Raw genomic sequence first — 20,824 nt, 5'->3', positions numbered from 1 at the left:
ATACAAGTAACATAGTTCGAGTCCCAGCACATACAGCGACACTTGAACTTGGGTGAAATACATGTGTGTTTTCTTCAGTTCCAGTATTGCACCACTGAACATCAAGTATGGCACATTGCAAACCTTTTTCTCAAAGTCCACAATCGATTTGTTTTTGCATGTATAAGGGCATTTTACCTCTAGTAAAAATTCCTTTGATTCTTTAGAGGCAATTCCATCAGGTGTGCAGCAGAGCCATGGCTGCTCCAACATTACAGATAGGCCGCATTTGTGAACCTCTGCGCCAGCCTCACTGGCAAATAATGTCACTGCTTCCGCTTCTAAGGCAATACCGTAGGCTGTAGCTGGTGACCAAAAACTTTTCTCTTTCAAAAGCCCTTCAGCCACTTGAGCAGGTTGCCGCCTGGACCTCAGAATGGTGTGTGCCTTGCTGCTAGCAGAAATGCGAGTGGCACGCATATTTTTCCAGAAGCTCACATCCCTTTTGGGTTCTCGTGTTTTCATTTCTATGTCTGCAATTTCTTGTCGTGTTGCCATTACATGCCCCATGTAAAACTCCATTTCGTTGTCAGTGTTGCTCCATGGTTCACTACAACGGTGCAGTGCTGAAGTGCGCACATTGCCTCGAGTGACACTTGGTGTCGGTGAAAGGGCTGCCACTTGCTCTTCAGGTTCTTCGCTCACTCTCACAGAGAGCTCGTGGCCAATTGCTGTAACCAGTGAGCAGTCTTCACCCCACAGTCCATCAAGTAGTGCAGCAACTGCCGTTGCATCCTGCACAGGTGGAGCAGCTGGTGGCAAAGAAACAACTTGCTCCACTGCTCGTCCAAGGAAGCTGTCCAGGCAGGCTCCTTTTTTATAAATGCCCAGACTTTTAACAGACGGCTTTCCCCAGCTTCTTGGGCCACTTGTACACGAGTTGTTTTGTGTGCAATTCACATAGTGCACAACTGCTGCTATATGCTTGCAGCGGCCTCCATTCCCTGCCTTGCAGGTGCACATTGCATCCTCGAGGGCAAGTTCTGGTACCTGTCAATAATAATAAAAAAAAAAAACATTTTAAGCTGAATTTGAATCAAAGCATGTTAACTTAGAGCGTTGGCTCTAATTACGCGAAAGCAAACAATCCCGTTGCTTGCAGGTTGAGTTCGTCAGTAACAAATCTATGGTTTATGGGGATTTAACGTGCCAAAGCGACTCTGGCTATGAGGGACGCCGTAGTGAAGGGCTCCGGAAATTTCGACCACCTGGGGTTCCTTAACGTGCACTGGCATCGCACAGTACACGGGCCTCTAGAATTTCGCCTCCATCGAATTTCGACCGCCGCGGACAGGATAGAACTAGCGCCTTTTCAAGTCAGCAGCCGAGCGCCACAACCACTGAGCCAGCGCGGCAGCAATTACTCGATACGATGAAGCGTTATTTTTACGACCAAGCTCGGCTTGTGATGTGACCTACGCGCGTAGGCAGCGCGAAAAAGCAAGGCGAGCAGCGAGCTTCGGGAGACAGAATCCGACAGCACAAGAAGCTACCTCTTGCAAAAACAATTGTTTACTGTTTACCATACTCATTTCTTCACATAATCCACACATAATGCAGAGAGCTCATCTACAGCATCTCTCATAGCCCGTGCGCCGCTTCGAGACTTTGAAATCTACAATTTACAATTTTACTACTCTCAGAACGCAGATCGAGAGGAGACAGCGTGCAGTGAGGCGGGCTCCGCACAAACTAGCGTTACATCAAACATACTTGTAGCTATAAGTGATGCTCTGTCGCTAATTCAACGACACATCACAGCGTTGCCGAATTTAATAAAGGCGACGAAAACCACTGCCGATCAGCATTTGCATGTTCGCCTGTTTACAAGCGTACCGCCGAAGCGTCTGTCGCGCGCGCCTTCATTGCTGGCCGCTCGATCGGGCGTGCGAGGCAGGCACCTCGCAGTTGCAGAAAAATAAAGTGGATTTATGAGACCTTTCTGGAAACACATCGCTTAAGCGTAAACACTGATTTAAAACCAAAAAATGAGGCGATGTACTCACGATCAGCTCCACGTCGTAGCCGGGCTTCGTGACACTTGTTTGCGGCAAGCATTTTGCACGAATGCGGATCGGGTCGTCCCATACAGCTGCGACGTCGGACACATGTCCGCTTTCAAACAGTTTACTTCCTTTTCGGAGGCTGTCTCCGCAGAAATAGTCTTCACGCACCCGCACAAACGGCAAATCACATGCGCGAACTTCGGCCATGCTTGCTGCTTCAATGGGGAAGCCGGGGAAAGTGCCCCGTCTGTGTTTCCTGCGGCGGCCGCGAGGCGGCTTTCAGTGGCGCCCCTATAGGCGGTGCTCGGCGCGTATACAGCTTTCTCAGAAACTTCGTAGTTAAAGAAAAATTCGTCCTGGTCCGGGGTTCAAACCCAGGACCACCGCTCCACCGGAGCAGTCGCTCTACCAATTGAGCTAACCAGGACGGCAAGCTTATGGTAGCACGAGAGCGAATTGATCAATAACTCGGAAGTGGGAACTGTGTTGGTCAAATGCTTAGGGGAATCCCCCAAGGTGGAGTAGGTTTGTAATAAGGAGTAATTACTCATTGACGTCCACCCGAGCGCAGCCATACGGCTACAAAGGAAAGCTATACAGCTTTCTCAGAAACTTCGTAGTTAAAGAAAAATTCGTCCTGGTCCGGGGTTCGAACCCATGACCACCGCTACACCGGAGCAATGATGGCAGTGTAGAACTAAAGGCGATGCAGGAATTTTTCATGTGCAGGCCGCTGGGGCTTGCATCAGGCAGCTGTGCGCGCATACCATGTACGTTGCTTCCTGTGTGCGGAAGGTACAGGCAACTTTTTTATATTTGTTTTGCCTGTCTGCTCGTTTACGACATTGGCACGCATGAACGGCTGCTGCTTTGTGAAGGCTTTCATGTTTTGCTTGTTTTGTTTTTCAAACTTTTGTTTGTTTGTTTTTTTTTAACCACCTGGAGCAAGGTCGTCCTGGGTGCAGCACATGTGCAGAAAACAGTTGGTGATGGCTTGCGGGGCAAATAAAAATGGTCGTCTCGATCATTCGTTCCTTCCATTTCTCATCTGCCGCTGACAGGCTAGCAGGCACTTCGTAGCGCTCGGGCACATTAATTTGTCATCTTTTTCGCGTCTCTAACTCTGGCCGTGCAATTAAGACATTAACGATGCCGAGTGTCGACGGGAGCCAGAACAGTTGTCACCAGAAGCATGCACCTGTGGAGCGCCGAATATCGGGGTATCAGGTATGGTTCAGCTTTGCTGTGCATCCTTTGCTTTGCCCTCTTCAGCAAGGACAGGACAGATTGCAGATGCTTCTCAGTAATGTGGTGCATTGCATGTTGGGTTCTGGAGTTGCTCAGATTTGGAGAAAAATGATTTGGGGAGCATACCCATTGCCCAGCTATGTGTAGAAGCATTCACCGCTGTACTGGTCAAGTCCTCACCATAACATTAGGAGTATGAGCGCCTCTTTTATGTTGCAAGGATTTCACTTAGACCCTATTGTGCATTCGTTCTTTGATTAATGGTGAATTAATGGTAATGCTTTTTAATGTTTTTTACATGAATTGCTTGCAAATTGGCATGGTATGGCCTGCTAAGGTTTTGTAGTTGTCATGGTCTGAGTGCTTTTATGTATGTTTCCAGCTAAAGCACAGTCTTCGTGCCCTGTGCACCCAGAAACCATTACATTACTGAGGAAGCTAATGATGAAAGTGCGGTTAGAGAGAACCTTTTGCCATCTTTATTATGCATTGGTGCCAACAGTTTGTTGAACCAGGTTGCTGAAGTGTGGAAACCATGCATACATTATATTGAGGGCTGATAGTGCAAGCAAATTTAGTTCAGAAGGCAGTCGTGTGTGATCAAACTCAGTTCAGCCAAGCTTACCTTATACTGCCCCAGTTAGCTCTACTACTAGTCACTAGTTACACACGTCATGCGCATAAGTAGTTGTCTTCTAATGGTGGTGGTGGTAAAAGTGTAATGCTGTGCTAAAACATTCTAAAAAGCTTTGTCGAAAGAGTGCTAAAAAACTTGCACCCATGTTAGGAGATGCGAAAGCTTGCTTGTTGTTTCTGTGGCTGGCATGCATATCTGACAAGGCATCACTTTTGAATACATAATATAATTATTCTAGCTTTGTGACAATAAGCATTGGGTGGGTGAAGGTACTTTGGAGCTTGCTGACCTAAAGCATTTGCATCAGCAGTATTTGTAGAATGTTGGAGCTGCTCTGCGAATGCAAATAACTTATGCAAGCTTTGTTTTTGTACTTTTCGAGCTGTAAGTGCGTTTACCTTTCCTGTTGATCATAGCAAACACCCAGTGAGTTATCGTCTCAGTCTGTTCGAGAATTAACGATTTGGTGCTAGATTTTTCACTTGGTGTGTATTTACTTTATATAGATTAGGCATTATACAAATAGTATGGCTTTATTACGGTGCTAGGCCAGGGGACCATGGGATTCCACATAATCACTTGCATTTTCATGGGGCTTGGTAACAGATGAGTTGTCTTCGTTTCAGTTCGCCTTTTGAGCCTAGTTAATAATGAAGATATCTCTTATATGTAGGGAGAATTTATGCAAAGAAGTGGTCCCAGTTCTGCTTAGTTGGGACTGATTTACTTTGTAAGTTAGCTTATGCAAGGCACGTCTAATTTTTTGCAGCGACATTTCACTCGGGGAATTTTCATGTTTTCAAAGAATTTGAGAGGTAATTTCGGTGAAAATGGAGCTTTTATGCTGTTTCAGGGAACTTTAAGAACCGATAATGTTTCGCTTTCCCCCAAATGGACAGGATTTTCAAGTTGGTGCAGGGATAAGAAGCCAGAAATAAGGAATTTTGGGTTTAATTAAGGGTATTTTCGGTTATGGCGTGGAACATCACCGATTTTTCGTTACCAGAAAGAGCTTATTTCTCTTATGTTCATGACATTTTTTTTTTTTTAACGTATCAGTTTTCAACTTGGAAGTTAATTTCATGTTTCTGATTTCTTCTCCATTGTTTAAGAGCCTCTGTTCCCAGTTCATATCAGAGGTGTCTATTTTTGCTGGCATACGGCTTCAGCTCTTAGCCCAAGATTTTTTGCTCATTTTTTTTTCTGTATATCCTGGCTGTGTACCAGCATGCATGCTTCAATTGTAGTGGGCTTAATATCTTTACTTTATGTTTATATAGTATATTTATATTGCTATTTATTTTTTGGCTATTAGAAAGGTCTCTCACATCTGGCTTGCATTCGTAAACAAAGTACCGATTTTTTTTTATTCGTATTCATATCAGATATCACCTTCGTTCTACCAAGGTCTGACACGTCCTCGTAGATGCACCTGTTGTAAATGTGTTTGGAACCTTGTTGTGCACCTGCTTAGCGTAAAACTGTTTTTCTCCATTTTTTTTTGTTTTTGCGCTCACCTTTCAAACTCTCCATAAAAGTCCATTAAAGGGCCATAATAGTATAACTTGAGCAAGTTATTTAGTCAGTATTTCACTCTTTGGGCAGCCCTGCAATTTCAGATTTTGTAAAACAAGATGGGGAGCTTCACTATTAAAACATACTCTGAGATCGCTGTGTGGATGGCGTATTCGTTTCGGCAGCATGTAGGATGTTAGTCCTTTATTTTTAGTGTTGCTTGGCTGGTCATTGACGAACTTGAAGAATGCACATGCGCGATTTCAGTCACCTCTCAGTGTTTGCATCATCATCATCAGCCTGACTACACCCACTGCAGGGCAAAGGTCTCTCCCATGTCTCTCCAATTAACCCTGTCCTTTGTCAGTTGCCGCCACTGTATCCCTGCAAACTTCTTCATCTCATCCGCCCACCTAACTTTCTGCCGTCTCCTGCTACGTTTGCTTTCTCTTGGAATCCACTCCGTTACCCTTAAGGACCAGCGGTTATCTTGCCTTTGCATTACATGCCCTGCCCAAACCCATTTCTTCCTCTTGATTTCAACTAAAATGTCATTAACCCGCGTTTGTTCCCTCACCGACTCCACCCTCTTCCGATGAGGGTCTCGGTAAATGTGTGAGCTTTTGTCAGATCTTCTGAAGTCAGTGGTTGCGTTGCTCATGCAGTTAGGGTCGTTAAGTGAATGTGAGTTTCACATTAGTTGGGTCATGACAAGGCTAGGTGGGGCTGTTACCATGCCTTTGCGTTTCTCACAACCACATACCCACACAAATGTTTTTCAGCATTGCACACTTCTAGAGAGAAGTGTGCATGGCAGGAGGGGGACTGCTTTCACTTTTCTTCTTCATCATGGCCTTCATTTTTTTTTGTTGGTGAAGATGAATCCACGCAGGTGGTTTTCGTGTTGCGCATCCTTCGCAGAAGTCCATTGCCAAGTGCCGCCTTTATTGCTTTTTGCGTGGTATAGGGCCTATTAAAGATCGTGGTAGCAGCATCCCACCGCTGCCACCAGTTAATTGCGAGTCGTGGTAGCAGCATCCCACCACTGCCACCAGTTGTTACGGCTCAGGTAGCATGGTCGTGCCGGAGAGGGGGTGAGGAAGGTCGGAGACGAGGTTAAGGGAAAGACAAGAAGAAGAACTTTATACAGGTGAATTTACATTATGTAGAAACAGCAACTGAGAGAACGTCTCAGTAAGAGAGTCTCGAAAACAAGGAGCAAAGCTACATGACGATGAGCTCAGATGGTCAGGAGCTTGTCAGGAGCTACTCGGCCGTCCAAGGCGCCGAGTTTTATAGCGTTTCCCTTCCCTGGGCTCCCTTGATGGGGGCCGGGCCCGCCGAGGAAAGAGTGTCCTTAAAGTTCACTGTGGCACCCATCACACACTCTCTCAATAGGGAACACGTCCCCGTCACGTGTTGGGAGAGAGAGAAGGATGCCATCTGCGTCGTGCAGATTCTGGAAGGTTCTCGAACAGCGTTCCCGCGCTTTTCATGTGGTCGCACGTGCAGGGTCGCACGTGTGGTTGCACGCGCAAGTCCGCGCGGTGTAGGGGAAACGGTCGCTGACCACTTCTTCCTGGAAGACGGACGCTGCTGTCAAACTTGATGACTGGACCCGGCTGACACCTGGGCCCCTTGGAATGTCTAGTACTGCCGAACGTGGCAGCTAACTTCTTTCTGTATTGAAGGGTACACTGCAGAGCTGGCTGGCTAGATGCGGGGTGGATGACTGACGCCGCTTCCGTGGCTAATTCAGGCGTTGACCCCGCGTGCCCTTCGTGACTCATCGGCATTCCGCTGCAACCGCGCCGATTTTTTTCTCATGACGAAGGCGAAACGTAACAGGCCTTGCTGGTTTTCATTTCTTTTGAGATCACAAATCTTTGCAGGTGGTTTTCATCGTTGCAAACCTTCCGCAGAACTTCCTGCTGTCGAGTGCTGCCTTTTTCATTTTTTGTTCTTCGCGTTATCGTCGCACCTGTGTGGTACTGTGTAGGACTGTGCGTTCCGAAGCTCTCTGATAAGCCGCTGTGGAAGGGGTGATGTCGATCGGGTTGTTTTTTTCCTCTCTGCATAGACTATTGGTGTGATTCTTTTATTCGGCCCAACTAAGGGGACCGTGTGGAATGATGTATTCACAAGAAGAATAAAACATTTTGTCGGGAATATGGTAGTTAAATGGCTGTTGTATCTAATGCATATTTCAAAAGTACATTTCAAAAGTATTTGAAATGCATATTTCTAGCTGCCTACATTTAACTAATTAGATTGTTTTTGAAGCACCGGACAGCGCAGAAAAAATTATGCATTGAGATTTGGTATGCATTAACGCAAGGTTGTCAGGGTGGTCCCAGTATTGTAAAAATACAGTAATATACAATTATTTTTTGGTGCTGTACATGCAGTCTTTGTGTGTGCACCACGTCCGTATTTTTCAGTGGCGCCACATTGTTGATTGTACAGAAATAGGCAGGTTATATTTTGAACTATGTGTAATACGCCTATCAAGTAATCCCTGTTATCAAAAAATGTCCCAAACTCTTCGGTGCGAGTAGAAGCAATATGAGAGGGAACACGGAAGTGCGCGACATCCGCACTTCATGAATCACTGCCGCCAAGAATGAGAAGCACAAGGTGCTCGCGTGGAGAGAGCAGCCGACCTTGCTTATCAGGTCTCGGTGGGAGTGCTTCACGAAGCGCGGAGGCCACGCGCATTGCTTCTACCTCTACACTCTTGGTTAAAAGCTCTGTGCACAGAATAACCTCTCTCACAAGTACCTTCTCTTTTGTTTTATTGAAACAGCGAAAAATATTGGGCAAGCTCTATTGCAACCATGCTACTGCATGTGTCCGCATGTGGTGAAACCATGACGTTCACCATATCTTTACCGGAAATTCAAAACACGCTACTTTTCTATCCTGCACAGGGACATCAAAAACACAAGTTCTTGTGCAGCCAGCTTTTGGATGTGTTTTCTTGGTATAGTTTCATACTCAGAGCATGTGGATTCTGATAGTTTTATTGCGAGAGAGACACTGTGAGAACGGTTGTCCTGTGAGAATGGTGGACTGCTTATGCTGCGGCCTACATCGCCACTAGTTGGTATGTACAGAGCGCAAACTCTCAGCAGCGCTGCAGTAACGGCTACTTTAGTTCATTAGCTGTAGTGTGAAGAAGGACGGCAGTTTCCGCCTTCTCTATCCATACCTTTTATTCATATAAACGTGACGGGTGCTTATGTGTCAGCGGGGATCGCTTGGCTTAAAATTCACACGTGCTACGTTAGGGCATGCAGCTCTAATGGACAGTTAACCCGTTGTAGGATAGCGGGACCCATGTTACCCTATTTGCTTGTTTAGCTTTTGAGTCTTTTCCGTTAGTCAGCTGCTTCATAACACCCCTTGAAGCAATTTTCAAATCTAATGCAAGTTTATACGTCAATGAAACTGAGGTACGGATACATAGCACATTTGAGGTCTTTTTACGAGTCACTAGTAAAAATGCGCGCTCTTTTTTTTTCTACAAAACTATTGGTCGAAACAGCTCATTCAATTTCTACAGCAATTTTGAGTGCAATTTTACCATTTGTATGCACGTGAGGCATTCATAGACCTGGCGCTTTGTAAAGGGTGAACTAGGTGCTGTGTCGGTTGTCGGTCTGCCAAAGCTGGACTTGTCGATAAACTGTTGCCGTGCAGATTGTGAGTGTTATGGAGGCTCAGTGCTGTCCTTAGTCCCTAGTCAAGTTGTTTGAGATGACCTAATTAAGTACTGAGAAATGATTAGCATTGCCTTGGACCTAATTGGTGTTGAGCTGTGCATGGTAATTGAATCAGACAGCAAAGCAGCACTAGAGGTCTGCGCTGTTTGAAAAATGTTAATGTAGCAAGCCTGAAAATGAGAAGCATTAATGAAGTTGTTATTCTGTTGCTTAGTAAAGTTATTTTGTTTTGTTTCAGAAAAAAAAAAATGTATTTCTGTGCTTCTGAGTTGCAGCCAGTATTAATTTTTACAAACTAATAACTGTCTTTTCCTTCTGTTGGGTATTGTTCAAGTGCAGTGCAATTCATGCCTGTCAATGTGCGCAGATGTATGGGCACAGCCGTAAGCACAGCGACAGCACCGAGTTCAAGGAGATGTCCAAGGCGGACGCCCAGAGCCACCTGGCACAGGAGCTGGAGAAGCTCTGCCGCACGGCCAGCGCCGCCGAGCGAGAGACCGTCGAGGCCGAGTTTCGGGGCTTCCAGCGCCTCTTCCACAAGTTCGTCAAGGACACGGGCCCCGCCATCGTCTGGGACAAGATCCAGCCCGTGCCCGACAGTGCGGTCATCCAGTATGACTCGCTGCCGGCACCCACGGATGAGGAGGCCATCCGGTCGATGCTCAACAAGCTGGTGGTGGTCAAGCTCAACGGTGGCCTGGGCACAAGCATGGGCTGCAAGGGCCCCAAGTCGGTCATCCCTGTCCGCAATGACCTCACCTTCCTCGACATGACCGTCCAGCAGATTGAGGTGCGTTTCTTTTTTTCTTCCTTCCAGTCTTGCCTAGTGACTTCTTCCTTCTGTCGCTTGCTGGCTGATGCTGCTACTTCCTTGGCTCATCGGGTGTATACTCCATTTCATACATAGCAGGCAACACTGCGGAGGTTGCTGAAGTAGTGTGTCCGCGAAACTATATTACTCCGCCACGTATCATTCGTTCTTCTCGAAACCCCAGTCATTGTTTGGACGAATACAAAGAGCGATATAAAATGATGTAGTAGCATTGAAAATGACGGTCGAAGCTGTGAGGTGCTCAGTGTTCGGGCTCTCTGGCCATAATTTTCACGGAGAGTGAACTACTTTTTGGGCGCGGATTTAGTAGAAGCGATTCGCCCGACCAACCGCATATCATACAGCCATGTGTACTTTTTGCTTCTCGAAATCTCGACGAATCGCAGGACGAAAATGTGGCGAGAGGTGAAACGAAGTCCAGGAGGTGCCAGTCACGGCACTTACGATTTGTCGCTACGAAATTGTCGTGTCCGGTCGCTGTGTTGAATGCAGCGAAAGACGCACACGGTACTTTAAGACTTCGTTTATTTAAAGCCGATGAGGGTGCGACCAGCGTCGACCGAGGCAGGAGCCGAACTGGCCGCCCGAAGAAAGGAGGGAGTGGAGAAGCGTCGTCCACGGGAGGGAGTGGCTTCCCAGAACAGGAGGAGGGTGCGGGGGCGCACCGTGGGGGGGCATCCGGCGACAGCGTGCGACGAGGGGCAACTGTCGTGGTCGTTAGGAGGAGGATTGAGTGGTCGTTAGGAGGAGGATGCGAACTGTCGTTAGGAGGAGGACGCGGGGGCGCACACACACAAAAGCAATAAGGGGACACAACACTTCCTTCCCCCTTAGAAAGTTGCCTGGTATCGTGCAGGGGGTCGGCGCTCACGCGTGGAGGCGCGCTGGCTTTGTGCGCTCGGGGGAGAAACACTTGTAGGCTGGCTGTTGTTCGCTGTGTCTCCTAGGTCTGTCCTGGGCGAAGTCTCTTCTTCCGGGAAGAGGTGCCAGGCTATGTGGGAAAATGGTGCACGTGTTCTCTCCGCTGGCGGACAGCTCTCAGACGGCGTCGTAAATCTACGCAGCTGGTTGAGATGTCGGCGTGCTACTGTGCCATGTATGTTGACGAGCCAAGAGCGCAGGCCTATGCGTCTGACAATTGTAGCTTCCTCCCAGCGTGGCTTTTTCAGAAACTGTCGGGCGAGGACGCGCTGCCCCTCATTAAGCGTGCCGCAGCGCGGAATTGCTTTTTCTTCCCGGAACGTCTCTGCCTTTGGCTCGGGGAGGATGGCTGTGAGCTGGGTTCGCATTTCACGCTCGAACATCATTTTCGAGGGGGTCTCTCCTGTTGTGCTCTGAACCGTCGTGTGCTGCTTGAAGAGAAAGCGCGCAAGGCGGCGCTGCAGCGAGCCTGTCTGATCTCTTTCAAGGGCGCGTTTTAGCTCGGCTACGTAGCGCTCGGCTTGTCCGTTTGTCGCTGGGTGGTAGGGGGCCGATGTAACTGATGAGATCCCGTTGTCGCGATAAAACTTGAGGATCTCCGCAGACACAAACGGTGTTCCGTTGTCAGATACTACCTTGCGTGGCAGGCCGAACGTTGCAAATAGTGATCGGAGGTTGTCAATGACTGCTGCTGAAGTCGTCTGTCCCATTTGCCTTATCTCAAGCCACTTTGTGTAAGCATCTACGACCACAAGGAAAGTGCAGCCCTCAATTGGTCCTGCAAAATCAATGTGCAGTGTGTGCCATGGTGTGTCTGGCTTTTCCCATTCTGGGACAGGAGCTTTCGGCGGGGCGCTCCGGCTGCTCTGGCAAGGCTTGCATTCTCGCACCACTGTTTCGATGTCGTTGTCAATGCCAGGCCACCACATGTAGCTTCTGGCACACTTTTTCATTGCAACGATGCCCCGATGTCCGGCGTGGATGAGAGACATAGCTTGTGCGCGTAGTTCTCTCGGCATCACAACTCGGGACCCAAATATGATGCAGCCGCGATGGGTGCTCAACTCTGTAGCTCGCCTGCGGTAAGCGTCGAAGTTGTCCCCTTTGAGTTTATGCACGTTGCCTTGTTGAACAGCTGTGTAAACTAGCCGGAGAGCTGCGCACTTCTGCGTAGATGCTGCAACTGTGCCTGCTGTAAGCGGAGGTTCTGGCAGTGCTTCGAACATCAGAACGTCTCCTGGTGGAAATGGTTCGTCAACAGTTGCGTCTAGTGGCAGACGGCTTAGCGCATCGGCGTTTTGATGTTTACCAACCATGTTCTGGCTCGGCGTCTGGTGTATGCCGCATATCATCACGCCTAGTGGAGAAAACCAGTTTCTCCCTAGAAGGCTTGATCCTGTGCCCTTCACAACAAGCAGAGGTAGCGTATGGGTCTGGCCGTTGTAGTTAACCTGCACGTTGGCAGAGCCCAATAGTGGCAGATTCTGTCCTGACCACGTTCGCAGGTGCGTGTCGTCTTGTTGCAGGGCGGGTGCGTCAGATGGCCATGAAGTTCGGAACGTGTCCTCACTGATCAGAGTACAGGCTACGCCGGAGTCCACCTCGAACTTAATCAGCTGGTGATGTACGCTTACTTCTGTAAAAATCTTCGGTCGCGTGCCGAGATTCATGGTGTTCAGGTCGTACAACACAGATGGTGTTGCTGATGTTGTTCCATGGAGATCAGATAGCGGCGTATTCTCTGAGGCGTTGACGCTGTGATTAGGCTGGGAAGGTGACTTTATCTTGGCAAGTCTCCGTTTCGTAATGCATGCTCTTTCGATATGCCCTCGCTTGTTGCAAAAATTACACGTGGCTGACTGGAATCGACATCCCTGGGGGTTGTGTTGGTCGTCACACCGCCAGCAGCGTTGTGCCTTTTTGACCGATTTAACAACAACAGAAGGCTTGCGCACCTGGTTGCTTGTCTGGTGTACCGGCTCGGTGTTCCGGCGAATCCCTCTCTGCTGGTGACCGGCGCTCTCCGCTCGAACGGCGATGTCGTAAGCTTTGCTGAATGTGAGGTCCTTCTCAGCGAACAGGCGCTGCTGCAGTGACTCGTCACTCAGTCCGCACACAAATCTGTCGCGTAACATCACGTCCAAGGGAAGCATGGTGGTGTTAGCAGAAGAAGCTGCGTCTCCCTCCTGCCCGGTAGCTGTTGTCGACAGCGTTCCAAAATTGCAGTCGGCAGCGAGCTTCTTGAGCGCGGCTACGTAGGCGCTCACAGTTTCTCCTCCCAGTTGATCTCGTCGTTGGAAGCGAGCCCGGCTGTAGACCTCGGATGGCCTTGGGTCGTAGTGCTTTTGCAGCGCTTTTACGATGTCGTCGTAAGACACTGCCGCTGGTGTGCTTGGCTGAATAAGGACGCAGACAGTATCGTAGGTCTGCTCCCCACACAGCGTCAGCAGGTTGGCCCTCTTCAAGGCTGGGTCTGTGATGTTGTTAGCTTCAAAGTAGAACTGAAGGCGTCCAACCCACGATGACCACGATGAGCCGTTGAACTCTGGTATCTGATTGGGAAACCCTCGCGTAGCCATGGCTTGTCAATAGCGTTGCGTAGCGCGGGTCGAATCCACTTTCTCGTCGCCACTGTCGTGTCCGGTCGCTGTGTTGAATGCAGCGAAAGACGCACACGGTACTTTAAGACTTCGTTTATTTAAAGCCGATGAGGGTGCGACCAGCGTCGACCGAGGCAGGAGCCGAACTGGCCGCCCGAAGAAAGGAGGGAGTGGAGAAGCGTCCACGGCAGGGAGTGGCTTCCCAGAACAGGAGGAGGGTGCGGGGGCGCACCGTGGGGGGGCATCCGGCGACAGCGTGCGACGAGGGGCAACTGTCGTGGTCGTTAGGAGGAGGATTGAGTGGTCGTTAGGAGGAGGATGCGAACTGTCGTTAGGAGGAGGACGCGGGGGCGCACACACACAAAAGCAATAAGGGGACACAACAGAAATATGTTTGTGTTCGCTTTGGTTGTATGGCGAACTACTTTTTGAGTGCAGGCTTAGCCTTCGTGAAGAGGCGCGCTAGCTTTGGCAGCGTTGCCTGCTATGTATGAAACAGAGTATAGTCGTTCCTTTCTTTCTTCTCCAAACATGCACAGCAGTGTAAGAGATGTCCTGTTTGAAGGTGTCTTTGTTTGCTGCTGCTTCGTTATGTGCGCTGTACCAGTGGTGAAGGCAGTCCTCGTAATGTGGGTGTCGAAGGCATTTTAACTTAAGATTATTGCTCAGAGGATGTGCAAATTGTGTAGAGCTACTTGTTGGGCACATCTCGTAAAGATTTGTTCATGTATTGGTTCACCGAGAAGCATATGTGAAGCCGAGGTTCTGTTCTGTCCTTAAGGGAGATACTCTCCTGGACCAGACGCGAAATTTGAAGGCCACGGGTGCGGATCTCACCGATGGCTTGTGGTTGTTATTTCTTCTGCTTTCTAATCAGTTATCTTTAAATAATTGCCCTACTAATCTCCCATTGATGAACACCAAAAAAAAAAAAAACTAGCTCCTTGGTCCCGATGATCGTTGGCTTCTGTTGCGCATGTCATAATGTCATAACGAGCCCCTCTTTTCCCTTCTCTTGTCTGCTCAATATCTTCCTGTGTAGGACACTGCACTTCTTAATGAACAACAAGAATTTGCCGACAAAGCTCGAGCTCCACTTCTAGAACCGCATTTGATGCAGCTGATCTTAAGGAAGTTGGAGTGCCGTTTTGATAAGGGGATCCTTTGAAAATTTTTTTTTCTTTTTTGCTGCAGCACCTGAACAGGACGTACAACGCCAACATGCCGCTGGTGCTGATGAACTCGTTCAACACTGACGAGGACACATCCAAGGTTCTGCGGAAGTACAAGGGGTTCAAAGTCAAAATCTACACCTTTCTCCAGAGCAGGTACGAGCAGAGTTTTGGGCTGTGTCATAGAATGGAGTGCGGTCACACAGGGTGAATTGCATAATGTAATGTATATTGTTTGCTGCAGTGATAAGGGGCCTGACGGGCAGTAAAAGTGGCATTGTTTTTAGAGCGCAGCTCTTAAGCGGTCGTTCATGGATTGAGCGGCGTCCCTCGCCGTCAACCTCAGTGTAATCGGGCTCTGCACATAAACACACGCGCATGCCGCGCATACGCTCAGAGTGGAGCCGTTCGCTCAGAGATGGCGCCAGAATAGCTCGCTCCGTCGTCCGACCATCGATGCACGGAGGCGTGCAAGAAGGAAAGTGGAGGACGAGGTTAAGGCGGTAGTGTGAAGGCATTGTGTGCGGCGGCAACCTGCGGCACCACGGTAGCAAGCTACCATGTCTGCCATTGTCTGCTCGTCGATGACATCATTGGTGAGATATGCGGGATAGCGCATTGTGACGAGTGCTAGCTGTGGCCGCCGCTTACTCAGAGATGGCGCCACAGTAGCGCGCGCGGCCATCCATTCGCGCGAGGTGAGCGCGCTGCCCAGGCTTAAACATGGAGCTGCTTTCGTTGTGCTCTCCATGTTCCATCTGTGGTCGCTTGCGGTTCAGACACCGCAGTAGCTGCACTCAAAAAACACGTTACTGAGATGCGTAAACGTCGGTCAAGATGATGCTGCATGGATATGCCTTGCAAGCATTGCCTTAGGCTGATGTTGCACCTGCTTTAATAAGTTTGATACCTGGAATCGTAAACGAGGGAGAGGGACAGTGGGATTTTGCTGTACACATCACATTTTACTCTGATGCTTGGAATTATCATTTTGTAGCATGGAGCGCACTCTTGAATGTCGTTTGCGCAGTACTAGCATTTTTCAATGCTTACAGCAGTGAGCTAAACTTTAATAGAGGCCAGCGCAACACTGTCAGGTACCCCAGTCGCCTTGCTCATCACTTTTGGTGCCTCTAAGATTTTTTTTTTTCTGCATTGTAGCTGTAACTTTGCAGACTAACAGTCTGCTCTTCAAGTTCTTTGTGTGCTTGTATGCTGCCTCAACTTTGTCCCAGTTTGCGGGGCTTTGTTGCATTATTTCTTTTTGACGTGTTTGTACGTGATATGGCGGCACCGCCTGTTCGTGTCGTTTGCGGCTTGCCTGCGTGCAGTTCTTGAATTGGTAGTCTGGGCGTTAAACAACACCTTGTGGTTGACAGGGTTGCGCTGCTATTTCTTTAATGGCACAGAGGGAGGAATTATACAGGGGCTTAGCTTGACAGATTGGACGAAAGCTGGCTTGTTGTGTGTGGTGCTAGACAACAGGCACAGACATCCAACGATGCCAAAGACAGTAGTGACTGCATGCTGTAGTTCTCTGCTTGGCACAAGGTGATGAGTGAAGTTGTTTTCTAAGCACACTGGCTGAAAGAAACATCTATAGTCCAGAGCTCCTCGTACTGTGCCTTGTATGGCCCAAAGTCCAGCTTTCAGTGGACTTTGGCCACCATGTCTGATTTAGAGTGGTGGCTGTGCAAGAATTGAGTTGGGTGCTGGCAGGGAACGTGATATTATGTGTGGTTCGCTTTGTTTCAGGTATCCAAGGATAAACAAGGAAACCCTGATGCCCATCGTCACATCGCTGACCACACCATCCGAAGACGGGTATGTTCGGTTTTGCATTGTGCTACCTGACTCCGAGGCTAGGTCTCTGACATGGGGTGTACAAGTCACTGTCTACCTAGCTACATGCACGGACTAGTACCTAATATTCATCGATTTTTGAATTCAGTGTGTCATTTGCTGGACCAGCCAGAAGTCCTACAAATGAAAGCAGGGGATAGTATTGCTCGTTAGAGGGGAAAAAGAAAGAGAATCTTAGTTTTGTTGTGGCCTGTGCAGAAAAAAATGTGACATATTGAGAATGGGAGTTGGTTTAGACGTGCTCCCGTTTGTGTTATTGCACAGCTGTAGAATGTCCGATTTTAGGCCACTGATGTCTTCATTCGCTCGTCTACTTTTTATTTTTGTAGCCAGTCAAAAACATTTATAATAGGGGTGCTCAGATATTGTAATTTTCTAATATGGATCGAATATGAATATAAAAAAAAATTCTTCAAATGTCGAAATGTACGTCGAATATCTGTTCAGTATGAAACAAAAAAGTTCAGGAAAAGGTAAATAGGCAAAAGTTGTTGCCCTTATTATTATTTTTATTTTTCAAAATATAATTGAGTACCTTTGCAACTAAAATAAACAGAACTAGACATGCACCAGGATACAAAAAAAAAAACAAAACATGACGTGCACAGAAATTTTTACTGTTCGATACAGCTTAACAGTATGCAACCTGTAATCTGGTCATGCAAAATGAGTAATAAAATAAAATACATGAATTACCACATGACTGGCAACTAAAAATAACATGATGAGTAGTAAAACCTCTTGGACAAAAGAACGGAAAATATTCTAAAATTATTCCCTCCCTTCCAGAAAAAAAAATAGAAAGAAACCAAACCAAGCCAAAACCCAGTGCCGCCGCCATTCGGCACTGCGTGTTCCGTTTGCGTTCGCCCGTGTTTTAAGTATTGCAGCAACTGCTCTCAAAAATCGCATTACCAAGAAGCTTAATCGTTGGCTATTTTTTTGTGTTTGCCTGCAACCTCTACGCGAAATCTAATATGATGGTTAAGCAGTTGCAAGTCTTCCCTGCATCCTGTCGGCATCATAATTTTTCTAAGCACTTTGCACTGCATTGGCATTTGAAGCAGTGGGTGAAGAACTTACCACTAAAAGAAATCATTCATATTAATTCCTTTCAGTGAACCCAAATGAGTCGTCAAGTGTGCCCAGTGACCGGCGACTCTATCACTTTCCAAATCAAAACACAGTGTGTGAAGCTTGTAATTCATGCCTCCAGACATTCCTCGTTTACCATTGTTTCTTTCTTTGTGTGTGTGTGCATGCCATTATCTCATTGTCTGCACATGCTTGTGCGCCAGAAGAGTACTGCTGACACTTGTTTCGGCTTCAGGCTGTAGGTTGTAATGAGAGTGCACTCAGTGCCGCCTATACGCTTTCCCTTCCTTCAGCTTCTACCCTCCGGGCCACGGAGACTTCTACACGGCATTCTGCCAGTCGGGGTTGATGGACCACTTTCTGACGGAAGGACGCGAGTACTGCTTCATCTCCAACATCGACAACCTCGGCGCCACGGTCGACCTCAGTATCCTTTCTAAACACTGGCCTACTATGGTACAGTCGAGCCCACTGGAGACAGTGGAGGTAAGGCTGTACTCCAGGTGCACAAAATTTTGTGCGATGGCCCAAGTGACGGCAGCAAGCGACGATCGATGCCGTCTCTTAAGTGTTTTGCCCTTGTCGATTGGTTTGTTACTTGGTTCTGCATCCACAGAAAATTTCGCTCTTTGCCCAGAAGTGCGTATGCGATTAGCCAATTGGACTCCGTCATACGCACTTCTGGTCTTCTGGTGTGTATGCTGCTCCCCTGTGATCTGTCCTCGTCTCAGCAAGTGCATCCGCTTGCATATCGCCGCTGCCACTGCATTGCCTCCTCAGAGAAAGACGGCGGAACACGAGAATGCTTACCGAGCTGTATTGTGCGGGCACTGGACAAATGAAAGCACATCCCCCTTGGTGTGCGCCGTGTACTGTATCGTCCATTGCTTGCATGAGGCTTGCCCTTTAAGCGACGGCAGTTCTTGTCGCACCATCTCATTGCATCGCTGTTTTTTGAGCATATGGTGCTCATTTGTTAATTTAGTTTACTGCCCCTGCCAACCCCCTGCTGCCCCCCCCCCCCCCCCCCCCCTCTGCTCCTGTCTGCCTCTTATACACTCACATTCATGCAAGTGATGACCATACTGTGCTCCTGTCAAGCAATGCCTATTCTGAACACTGAGCCCAGCCTGCTGGGATGTTTGAAGCCTACCTTTGCGATGCATAATTGGATCAATACATAATCAGGTACACAGCACAGTAGTCAGGTAACAGTAACTAGTTGGAACGTTTTCACTCATAAAAGTAGCTAGTACAATACAGCCAGTCAAGGTGCTTTGATTGTTCACTGTTGGCAAGGCATAGCTGTGCTGACCGTGGTCATGTCGGAGGTGCATGTTTATAGTCTCTGGAGATGGCCTTATGGCTGGATTTTTTTATCATTCACTGTGAAAGGCAAAAGCCTGGTTTGCCGATCGACGTTACCAAGTTGCTCCAGAAGGCAGTGGCCACTCTAAGCGAATCATTGTTACTGTGGCAGGCTAACATGTGGCAGTATACAAGCAAACCACATGTTCCTTAACCAAAGGAAAACCTGTGCAGACATTTTGAGCATGCTGCTGTCCTCCAATGGTGCCCAGGCTCCCGACTTTGTCATGGAAGTCACTGACAAGACGAGAGCCGACGTCAAGGTGGGTGTCATCTCTTTAAAAGCTTGCTGTGTGTGCGTTTTGTGGCTCGCTGCATCTGTGTTTTGGTGTCACTTAGCGCGGATGCAGAGTTTCATGGCTTGTTAGTCTTGATAAGAGACACTGTTGCCATGTCAGGTTGCGCAGATGCTTGCAGCATTTTCTCAAGCTGTTGTGATAGCCAAGCCTATTTTTGTGGCAACATAAAGATCTCCAACGATCTTTGGGATCTTGGTGCAGTTTTTTGCTAAAAATGTTGCTAGCATTATATTTACTGTTGTCAGTAGAACGGATGTGATCGCTGGGCTGGCCATGATAAGAGAACAGAGCAAAAACTTATAGAGATGTCACTACACTGTACTCTTTGTATCCCTTGTAGGGTGGCACACTTATTCAGTATGAGAACAAGATTCGCCTGCTGGAAATTGCGCAAGTGCCCAAAGAAAATGTGAGTTCATTGCTTTATTTCTTTTTTCAATATCATCAGTCGGGTCACTTTCTGCATGGTTTGACTGCGAGGGACTGGCCATACAGTTTTCTCCATGTTTTGGTCCATTGTATATTGAAGCACCACAAATTCCCACAGTCATGAACAAATGCTGTCAAGTTAATTAGAGGACTCTCGTCAGTGCTGAAGTACTTTGATATTTTGAGTGAGCAATGTAAATGTTTCATTTGCTGGCGTTTATTTCGATGCAAACCGATGATTCCTAGCAATAAAGCTGTGAAGTAGAAATGCTGTTCTTCTTCCAGGTTGACGAATTCAAGAGTGTGAAGAAATTCAAGTGAGTTACCTTGTCTTCTACATCTGGCTTTTTATCATTCATGTTTTTTGTTCTGTTCTGGTTGGACTCAACATTCCCCTCTCGTGCCCACAGGATCTTCAACACGAACAACCTGTGGATGAAGTTGAGTAGTGTGGGCAACCTTGTGGAGACCGGTGGCATAGACATGGAGGTCATTATCAACTACAAGGCAAGTTGAGCACTTCTGTCTTGCACGTGTGTGCCAGTGAGCCCTCAACACTCTCTCTTTCCGAAACAGACGCTTGACTCTGGCATCAACATCATTCAGCTAGAAACAGCAGCTGGAGCAGCAATGAAGGACTTCCAGAACGCCATTGGTGAGCATCACAGGTGTTTTTTTTTTTATATACTCAAGGCCAGCCTCGAACGCGTTTTGTGCTGTGCCTAGGGGCCCGCTGCCAATGTGTTTGTGGTGGTGTCGCTGTTGTGCAGGCATTAACGTGCCGCGCAGTCGTTTCCTGCCGGTGAAGAAGACCTCGGACCTGCTGCTGGTGATGAGCAACCTGTACCACATGAAGTTTGGCACGCTGGTCATGAGTCCAAAGCGTGCCTTCCCCACTGTGCCCCTCATCAAGCTCGGGGACAACCACTTCTCCAAGGTAGTACTTGTCATGCGGCTTGCTCTTCTACACTGTCAGCTGTCGAAGCCTTTGTCTTGCATACTTTACCTCTGAACGCTCTAAAAAACAGCAAGTGGTGATTCCACTTACCACCAAACCAAATTAGACCACGTTATG

The 20,824-nt window shown here is 47.9% G+C and overlaps 2 protein-coding genes across 5 annotated transcripts in view; one reads left to right on the top strand and one right to left on the bottom strand.

Moving 5' to 3' along the window:
- The window catches only part of LOC149331604 (UTP--glucose-1-phosphate uridylyltransferase-like), a 56,492-nt gene that overhangs the window by 32,803 nt on the left and 2,865 nt on the right, over positions 1 to 20,824 (top strand). For all 4 annotated transcript variants that reach the window (XM_089556769.1, XM_089556768.1, XM_089556771.1 and 1 more), the window contains 10 exons: positions 9,538 to 9,960; positions 14,718 to 14,851; positions 16,451 to 16,519; positions 17,947 to 18,080; positions 19,196 to 19,284; positions 19,661 to 19,729; positions 20,035 to 20,066; positions 20,160 to 20,256; positions 20,326 to 20,404; positions 20,520 to 20,686. In XM_089556769.1, the coding sequence (XP_089412895.1) occupies positions 9,538 to 9,960; positions 14,718 to 14,851; positions 16,451 to 16,519; positions 17,947 to 18,080; positions 19,196 to 19,284; positions 19,661 to 19,729; positions 20,035 to 20,066; positions 20,160 to 20,256; positions 20,326 to 20,404; positions 20,520 to 20,686 (1,293 nt within the window). The remainder of the gene's footprint in view (positions 1 to 9,537; positions 9,961 to 14,717; positions 14,852 to 16,450; positions 16,520 to 17,946; positions 18,081 to 19,195; positions 19,285 to 19,660; positions 19,730 to 20,034; positions 20,067 to 20,159; positions 20,257 to 20,325; positions 20,405 to 20,519; positions 20,687 to 20,824) is intronic.
- LOC149331605 (uncharacterized) lies at positions 75 to 2,359 on the bottom strand. Its single transcript, XM_089555747.1, has 3 exons — positions 2,046 to 2,359; positions 294 to 1,029; positions 75 to 94 (listed from the first exon to the last, which is right to left on the bottom strand). The coding sequence occupies exons 1-3, from the start codon at positions 2,250 to 2,252 to the stop codon at positions 75 to 77; spliced, it is 963 nt and encodes a 320-aa protein (XP_089411873.1). The 5' UTR covers positions 2,253 to 2,359.

Source organism: Amblyomma mixtum, chromosome 8, assembly GCF_055824585.1.
Source record: "Amblyomma mixtum isolate Tamu chromosome 8, ASM5582458v1, whole genome shotgun sequence".
In the NCBI taxonomy this organism is placed as follows: Eukaryota; Metazoa; Arthropoda; class Arachnida; order Ixodida; family Ixodidae; genus Amblyomma; species Amblyomma mixtum.
Note: the sequence above shows the minus strand (reverse complement) of the source record. Positions and strands in the feature narration are given on the sequence as shown.